Source organism: Culex pipiens, chromosome 1 (assembly GCF_016801865.2).
Source record: "Culex pipiens pallens isolate TS chromosome 1, TS_CPP_V2, whole genome shotgun sequence".
Classification (NCBI taxonomy): Eukaryota; Metazoa; Arthropoda; class Insecta; order Diptera; family Culicidae; genus Culex; species Culex pipiens.
Window position 1 is genome coordinate 81,165,515 of NC_068937.1, and position 9,516 is coordinate 81,175,030.

The 9,516-nt window shown below is 52.2% G+C and overlaps 1 protein-coding gene across 1 annotated transcript; it reads left to right on the forward strand.

Moving 5' to 3' along the window:
* Positions 1-5,799: 5,799 nt before the first annotated feature.
* LOC128092346 (uncharacterized) lies at positions 5,800-6,558 on the forward strand. The gene has a single exon (XM_052705989.1). It carries the CDS (start codon positions 5,800-5,802, stop codon positions 6,556-6,558), a length of 759 nt encoding a protein of 252 aa, XP_052561949.1.
* The last annotated feature ends 2,958 nt before the right edge of the window (positions 6,559-9,516 follow it).

Here is a 9,516-nt window from a genome sequence, read left to right on the forward strand (position 1 = left end):
GTGGGTTCTTGTAGCATGAAGTGGTGTCCATGTGTAAAAATGGAAGCTTCAGCAATATACTGAAAACTTCGATTTTAATTCCACATCGGATCAAATCATACTCCTTGCCAAATAAGCATCAAACCTATGATACTCATTATGACAAAGCCCAGGGAAGTACAATAGTAATATTTGTGTTGGGTGAAAACTAGATTTAAGATTTGTTACGGTGCGGCTAACTGTCCTACCCCGCGAGTAGTGACAGCACTTGCTTGAATTTTCTTGCCGCATCGCAGCGGAACTAGATCGACGAAGGGAAGGCGAAAAGGACAAGAACCTACTGAGACTCGCGCAACGCGGACACGTTTTGAATCGAATAAAAATTAGTTTGTAAAAATACAGTCCATTGAATTTGATTTTGACCGAAACATTTGGTCACTTCGAACCTGATATCGAACCGCGAGTGAAGATCCGGATTGTTACGCCGGGGACGGAATTTCGGTGAAATTGTGGGCGGCGAGACGGATTCATCCGGTGCCGCGTGGAATTCCGCGCGTAGCTCAGATTGTGGACTCCCGCGAGGCCTGTGGCCAATTGATTGTTGGGAGGGTTGTTGACACGTTGATTGTGGACGCAACGGGGAAGTGACGGCCGTTTCAAGGTGATTGATGCCCACTGAACCTGAGCTGAAGAGCGGTTCTGCGGCAAGGAAGAGCGGTTCTGCGGCAAGGATTTGGCCGTAGAAGTGAGTGAAAGAAGAAGACGTGAGAGTCCACAAACCGAGCGAGAAGTGTGATTCGGCGAAAAGTCGAAAGAAGAAGAAAAAAGTGCTTCTAAAAAACTAAACTGAAAGAGAAAGAAAAGTGAAAAAGGGTATGCAACTGAGGTCTGGGGCAAAAAAGTGCTTGTTTTTTACGCCCTTTGGAAAAAGCCCAGGATCACCAGTGCTCCGAGTGACTACGCCGGTTCTGTCGGTGCGTGAACAGCTTGAAGCGCGAAGAGCAGAGAAGACGCGTATCGCGATGGCGGAGACCGTCGCGGCGCTCGCTAGCTGCTGCGAGAAAACCAAGGCGAAGGTGACGCGGATTCAGCGGGCGGTCTTGACCGCTGAGCAGGACCACAAGAAGTTCAGCGTACACGCGTTAAAGCTGTACCTGAAAACAACGGATGCTGCCTACGAAGAATTCACCTCGTTCCAGAACAAAATTTACCTGGCCGACCCCACGAAGAAGGACGTGTTTGAACCGAAGTTCATCGATTTTGAAGAGCTGTACGAGTTCACTCGTATTGCTCTCTGCGAGATGCTGCAAGCTTACGAGGACGACGAAAAGGCAGCCCTTGCCGCGGCGGCGCAGGTCGTTGCAGAGAGAGCTATCAAACCGGTCGTGAAATGTCAACACGGCGACAGTTCCACTAGTGTCCCCGTGTCGTTCCCTCCAACCCTCGTGTTGCAGCAGTCAGCGCTCCCAACCTTCGACGGGCGCTATGAAAACTGGTTCCGGTTCAAGCAGATGTTCTGCGACATCGCCGAGAAGTGCACGGCGGATTCGGCGGCTACGAAGCTTCACTACCTCGACAAGGCGCTGATCGGAAAGGCTCAGGGAGCTATTGATCAGCAGATAATCCGGGACAATGACTACGCTCAAGCCTGGGTCTCTCTCCAGGAACAATTTGAGAACCTACCTGCGTTGGTCAACGACACCGTCTCGAGGCTGCTGGGCGTCAAGGCAATGATTAGTGATTCGTTTGTCCAGCTGAAGAACCTGCTGGATGACGTCGAGAAGAGTGTGAACTCCTTGGAGTACCACAACCTAAAGATGGACAAACTTTTGGAGGCCATCATCACCAACTTGACCGCTTCGAAGCTTGACATGGCGAAACGGAAGATCTGGGAATCCAGTGTTGCGCGTGGTGCTCTCCCCGAGTACAAGAAGATGATGAAAGTTTTGCGGAACCAGCAGGCAGTGCTGGAGCGCTGCGAAAGGGCGAAGCCTACCCAGAAGACCAAAGTGACGAACTCGAACCCCCGCACATCGACGCCACCTACGAAGGCCCACACGGCGACTGTTGGAAAGCACGAAAGCTGTGCGATGTGCAACGCTGAACACCTGCTGGAGAAGTTCGAAGCATTTTTGAAGCTGAACGTGAACGCGCGGTACGGCAAGGCGAAGCAGTTTGGACTCTGCTTCCGTTGTTTGAAACGGGGCCACCGCACGGCAGACTGCAAGCAGAAGGACAAGTGTTCGGAGTGCTCGCGAGCGCATCACACGCTGATGCACCCCGACAGCAAGAAAGAACCCGAGAAGCAGACACCGGAAACTTCGGCTGCCGGAACGAACGCTAGCAGCGCCACTGTTAGCAAGGATGGATCGACCTCGACGAACTGCCCCCTCTACTGCAACACCAACGAAACACCAAAGCAAGTTCTGTTGGCAACCGCGGTTGTCAACGTCGTCGATGCATGTGAAGTGCAGCACAAGTGCCGAGCCCTACTGGACTCGGGCGCGATGGCCAACTTCATGTCGCAGAGCTTCGCGGACCTGCTGAACCTGAAGAAGATGCCAACCAATGTCCCGGTCGTTGGCGTGAACGGAATGGAGACAGTAGTGAAATTCAAGGTTGAGGCCAAGGTCGAGTCCCGCAGCACGGCGTACAGCTTCTGCCTCAACTATCTGGTGATGCCGAAGGTGACTGGACTGCTGCCCGTGGACAAGGTCGAAGTGGAGCGGTGGCCGATTCCGAAGGATTTGGCGCTGGCCGACGAAAGGTTCTATGAACCCGGCCGAATTGATTTGCTCATCGGAGCAGAAGTGTTCTTCGAGTTGGTGCAGAGCGGCAAAATGACGATGTCTGCGAAACTACCCATTCTGCAGGAGAGCGTCCTAGGATGGCTGGTATCGGGACGTGTAGCTGAAACTGGGACGACGGGCACGGTGCGAGTCTGCCACGCGCTGGCCAAGCAGACACCCGAAGCAGAACTGGCTGGATTGCTGCGGCAATTCTGGTCGGTCGACGAGCAAGAATTTCCTGCAACGACCTCGGAGACGAGCAGTGACTGTGAGAAGCATTTTCTGGAGACTCACAGCCGGAACGAGTGCGGACGCTACGTTGTGCGGTTGCCATTCCGTAGCAACGTGGGCGAGCTGGGACTGTCGAGAGATCAAGCCGAGAAACGATTCTACGCTCTGGAACGTCGATTGGACAAGAACGCAAACCTGAAGCAGCAGTACAAGATGTTCATCGACGAGTACATCTCGCTCGGCCACGCTCGAGTTATCGACGACGCCAAGGCGGATGCAAACTATCTACCCCACCACTGCTTACTGAAGCCCGACAGTGCAACCACCAAGCTCAGGGTAGTGTTCGATGCGTCGGCCAAGAGCTCCACCGGTTTGTCGCTGAACGACGTGATGCTGACTGGCCCAACAGTGCAGCGCACCCTCTTCGATATTGTGCTGCGATTCCGGTGCCACAAATATGTCTTCACCGCCGATGTGCCAAAAATGTATCGGCAGGTGGAGATGCACGAAAAAGATCGGAAGTACCAGCATATTCTCTGGAGAGATGATCACCAGCAGCCATTAAGGACGATAGAACTTTCAACGGTCACCTACGGCACGGCTGCGGCCCCCTTTTTTGCGACACGAGCGTTGAATCAGTTGGCGCTGGACGAACGGCATTCCCGAAGCAAGCACATTCGTACTGAACAACTTCTACGTGGATGACGTGCTTGCCGGAGCAGACGACCTATGCCAAGCAAAGCAGCTCCAGCAGGACATGATCGAGATGCTGGCAAGAGGCGGGTTCCAGCTGCACAAGTGGTGCGCCAACCATGCAGCGCTGCTGGAGGAGATTCCGGTTGAAAACCGGGCCAAGACGCTGAACTTCGAGAAGAACGACGAGGGCGAGGTTGTCAAAACGCTCGGCCTACTTTGGGACCCAATGAGTGACGTGTTTAAGTTCAGCGTGAAGCCGTTCAAGAAATCGACGGAACGTCCGACGAAGCGGCAGATCATGTCCGACATTGCCCGTTTGTTCGATCCGCTCGGGTACCTCGGACCAGCTGTGATGATCGCCAAACTTGTGATGCAGCAGCTCTGGGAGGAGAAGTTCCACTGGGACGACCCAGTACCGGAGGATGTGGCAAAGATGTGGGAGAGATTCCGGTCTGAGCTGTGCGAGATAAGCGAGTTGAAGATTCCACGCGCCGTAGCTGCAGCAGCAGACGTGACGAGCTACGAACTCCACGGCTTCGCAGACGCGTCGATGAAGGGGTACGGCTGCTCTGTGTACTTGCGGAGCCTGAAACGAGACGGTACTGCGGAGATGATGCTGTTGTATGCGAAGTCCAGGGTCGCACCGTTGAAGGAACTGAACCGCCAACCGAAGGACGACGCTGAGCCGGAAGATTTGACCATTCCCCGGCTGGAGCTCTGCGCGTCGAAGCTGATGGTCGAACAAGTGGTCAAGGTTCTCGACGCCGTTGAACTGGACATCAGCCGCGTTGTACTCTGGACGGACTCGCAGATTGTTCTGGACTGGTTGAAGCGCTTGAAACCTGACACTTCGGTGTTCGTGCGCAACCGGGTTGCTGCGATTCTGAAACTGAGCAAAAAGTTTGAATGGAGGCACATACCAACCGCACTGAACCCAGCTGACTTGATCTCACGCGGTGTGTACCCACTGAAGCTCATCGTGTGCGACCTGTGGTGGCATGGCCCAGAATTCCTGCACGCAGAAAAATAAGGCATATTTGAATCAACAAAACTTTTTGTTGATTTGAAAATCAAGATTTTTGTTGAATCAACGCTAAACGTCAAAGCAACTTTTTCAAAACAACAAAAGAATTTTGTGTAATTGAGAAAATCAAGGTTTGTTTCAACGCAAAATCGGCGTTGATTATATTCAACAAACATTTTGTTGAATCAAACCTCGTACAGGCTGATTCTACAAAATATTTTTCTGCGTGTGCGGACAACTGTTGCCACAGTCCAGCCGCCGAACCTGGTTGCCGATGAAACAAACCCTGACGGCGATCAACCTGGAGATCCCGACCCAGAGATCCATGTACTAGCGGCCTCTACCGACACGAACGAGAATCCACCCATGGCCGTTATCAACGATTGCAGTGACTACAGGAAGCTGCAACGGATCTTTGGGTACGTGACGAGGTTCCTGTACAAATGCCGGCACAAGCCGGAGGAGCGACGAGGATCCTACTTGAAGATTGGCGAGCTGCGGAACGCGCAGTTGCTGATGGTGAAGGTGGTACAGCACGCAGTGTATGGAGAGGAAATAAGCTGTATCCGCAAGAACCAGCCGGTGAAGGGCAAGCTCCGGAACCTGAACCCGATGTACGACGAAACAGAACGTGTGCTGCGGGTCGGTGGACGCATCCGTCATTCCGATCTGCCTCGCGACCAGAAGCACCCCATGATTCTTCCGGAAAGGCAACACCTCACCGAGCTCCTGATAAACACACTGCACCGGGAGAACTTACACGTTGGTCGCAACGGGCTGTTGGCTGTGATTAGAGGTGCTTTCTAGCCAGTCAACGCGAAGCGAACCATCTATCGCAGCGATTCTCAACGGGGGTACCGGGCCTACTTGATTTACATGGTAGGGGGTACCAACCTAGAAGAAGGTTGAGAATCGCTGATCTATCGGGTGCTGAAAAGGTGTGTGCAGTGCTTCAGGGTGAAGCCCAGTGACGTGCCGCAGTTCATGGGAGATCTGCCGAGCAGCCGAGTAACCGAAGCCCTACCTTTCTCCAGAACCGGCGTGGACTACGCCGGACCGCTTCTACTGAAACAGGGCCGAATGAGATCTCCTGTGAAGGCATACATCGCTCTGTTTGTATGCATGACGACGAAGGCACTGCACTTCGAACTGGTGACGTCGCTCTCGGCTGAGGCCTTTTTGGGCGCACTGCATCGGTTTGTTGGACGACGAGGAAACGTGTCCGTGATGAGGTCGCACCGAGGCACAAACTTCGTCGGAGGAGATCGCCAACTGAAGGAGCTGCACGAGCTGCTGAAGACGCAGCTGTTGGAGCGCAAGATTGCGGACTTCTGCCAGGTCAAATTCAACCCCGCCAAGGCCCCGCACCAGGGTGGCCTCTGGGAAGCAGGAGTGAAAAGTGTGAAGCACCACCTGAACCGCACGTTGAAGGAGGCCTACTTGACGTACGAGGAGATTAACACACTGTTGGTGCAAATTGAGGCGATTTTGAACTCGCGCCCTTTGTGCCAGCAATCCGACGATCCTTGCGACTACCAAGCGTTGAGCCCGGCACATTTCCTCATTGGCCGAGAGCTCACCGCGGTGGCTGAGCCGCTCTACGAAGAAGTACGAGAAAACACGCTGACCAGGTACCAAAAAGTGCAGAAGAGGAAGCAAGATTTTTGGCGTCGCTGGTCCCGCGACTACGTGACGGAGTTGCAGAAGCGAGGAATGTGGGACAAGGTGCCGGCGATGATCAGGATCGGGATGCTAGTTATGCTGAAAGAGGACAACACGCCCGGCTTGGTAGAATCGTCGAGACTCATCCGGGAAGCGACGGCGTGGTCCGGGTTGTGACGGTCCGTACAAGCAACGGTGCCACGTTCAGTCGGCCGACTACGCAGATCGCAATTCTGCCGATCCAGGACAACGAGGAGGAGAAGGATTGAGCCCAGCTCAACGGGGGGAGAATGTTGGGTGAAAACTAGATTTAAGATTTGTTACGGTGTGGCTAACTGTCCTACCCCGCGAGTGGTGACAGGACTTGCTTGAATTTTTCTTGCCGCATCGCAGCGGAACTAGATCGACGAAGGGAAGGCGAAAAGGACAAGAACCTACTGACACTCGCGCAACGCGGACGCGTTTTGAATCGAATAAAAATTAGTTTGTAAAAATACAGTCCATTGAATTTGATTTTGACCGAAACAATTTGTGTTTATCCTTTAATCATTCCATAAATTGAGTAAGGGCTCGAACCTCACTTGCTTAAGAAAAAGGTGAAGTTTCAAAACAATGGACAGTGAAGGAAATATACTATATTAAGAATCAATAGTAAATATAGTAATAGTAATTTATGAAGTAGATAAAGAAATTAACAATAGTAAATAAATAGAGGTAACAAACAAGCTTAGATTGTATTGAGGAATTTACCGAGGGGAATGTCACTCCGCGATAACACACTAAAACGCATGAAAACGAGCTCGAAAAGCATCAACGCTACTCATCGTACCGAGTTTTCACATAACGCCACCAGAAAGTAAGTTATCGCAAGTTAACGCGCGTTAAAGCGAGTTAAAGCGGTCAGCGTCTGCTCGATTTTTGAACCAAACCAAATCGATCTTGCAACCCTGCCGTCATTTTCGAGTAGTTTTTTTTCGGGTTTGGCAACCCGTTCTTTGTTTTGATTATTTTCCTGCAGTTTTCGTAAATAAACAGCAATCTGTGGGTCTCGTGGCGCAGGGGTAGCGGCTTCGGCTGCCGATCACGATGATGCTATGAGACGCGGGTTCGATTCCCGCCTTATCCACTGAGCTTCTATCGGATGGTGAAGTAAAACGTCGGTCCCGGTTTCTCCTGTCTCGTCAGAGGCGCTGGAGCAGAAATCCCACGTTAGAGGAAGGCCATGCCCCGGGGGGCGTAGTGCCAATAGTTTCGTTTCGTTTTTTTTCGTTTTCTGTGAGTTTCATTTTTTTTGCCCACTCGGTGGCGAAACCGCTGCAGGTTTTCCGCCCCGCTGGTGGTTTCACGGGGCAGGTGGAATCGTCCCGAGTCCGAGGTACGAGGAGATGTTTGAACCGATGGCAGGTCCGGAGAATCCGGGTTTGACGGAGCAGATGCTGGAGCCGAAGATGATCCGTTGGTGAAGGAAGGACCTAGTGGAGGTGGTGGGGCACTTGCAGGCCGCACGACACGACACGAACGGGAAGACGGTGTTTGAATCTTCTATAGCGAATCGGGCGGGGGATAAGAGAAAAACGACAATCCGGAAGAAGTTGATGGAGTGTTTGGACTGTGAGACGAGGACGAGGAACTTGTGTCGAGGCCGAACGGGGCCGAGCGGGTTGTTATCGAGGAGATGATGGCCACGAAGCAGCGCCGGAACCGCATGACTAAGGATAAGCCGAACGATAAGCATGTAGCACAACAAGGACTTGGAAACTATCTTGGGCGAACGTTTCTGCATCGCCGCACGATGTCGTAGTCAATCTGGGCCGATGTGGTGCCCCGAACAGTGCTTCCTGCTAGTGACGGGAACGTCCGACGTCCGATCTTAAAGAGCATTTGTGTGAGTAGAATGAACAAAATATAATGGGATAATAAACCTCAAATTTTCTTCTCTTACAGTGGAGCACCTGCAGTGGCGACTTCGTCCAGGAGTATGAACGACATCTGGGCGCGGTAAACTCGATCACCTTCAACGACTAAAACCAGCTCTTGACGACCTCCGACGACGGCATGGCTTGGCGTCGGCAAAGTCTACATCTGTTTCACGACCTGTACGAGCAGCTGAGTGCCTACGTAAGCTGGTCCGAATCTACCTGGAAGCTTTACTGGTTTAATTCTGGTTCTTTTGCAGACCAACAGTATCGCCATGCGCTGATTCTTGAGTTTCTCCTGCTCCTCGCGGATACGAATAGTTTCGTGGAGGGAGGTCCACTGTTGAATCTGGACCACCGCGAGGACAGCATCAACAGTAATGGTTTGCCGGCACCGGTGCCTATGCTGGCGGAGTCAAGGACGGGCAACTCCAAGCTAAACATTCCCGAGCCCGACCCCATCGAAGGGACTCTTCCGCGCAGTGAAGTGACCGGTTACGATTGGTTCATGCCCAAAAAGATGAATCACCGACACAAGTCCTAAGGTCTGCAAAGTGCTGCTGCTGTTCCGTCTGCACCAGATCAACAACCACCATCCTCAAGCTGAACATGGCCACCAAGAAAATGTTGCGCATCGCCGATCCGTACTTCACTTACGGCTACTTCTCACTCTAGTCGATCCGCGTCCTGGTCTAAAAGCGAGACTCCGTCAAGCATCGACATTGCTGCATCCCAATCACGGATAAGATCGAGCACTGAACGCACTCAACCAGCTGGGCAGCATTCAGAGAAAGATCAACGGCTCAAACGGCAAGGGCGGCAACTCCAAACTGGATGTTCCCATGCACTGGTCTCGCGCACTGGTCCCAACCCGCGGCAAATTTGTCCCGCAGCCTCCTTAGTTCGATATGATTTTGTATACTTAATTGAATAAAATCCTGTTTTTCTGTTGACACTGTTTATTTCACTTTAGCTTAAGATTTATTTATGCATTTACACAATAATTAAGCGCGATTCTACTATCAGAATCCACCTGAAATTTTCAGGGGTTGTTCGGACATATGTAACTAGCAAAAACGAAACTATTGGCACTACGCCCCCGGGGCATGGCCTTCCTCTAACGTGGGATTTCTGCTCCAGCGCCTCTGACGAGACAGGAGAAACCGGGACCGACGTTTTACTTCACCATCCGATAGAAGCTCAGTGGATAAGGCGGGAA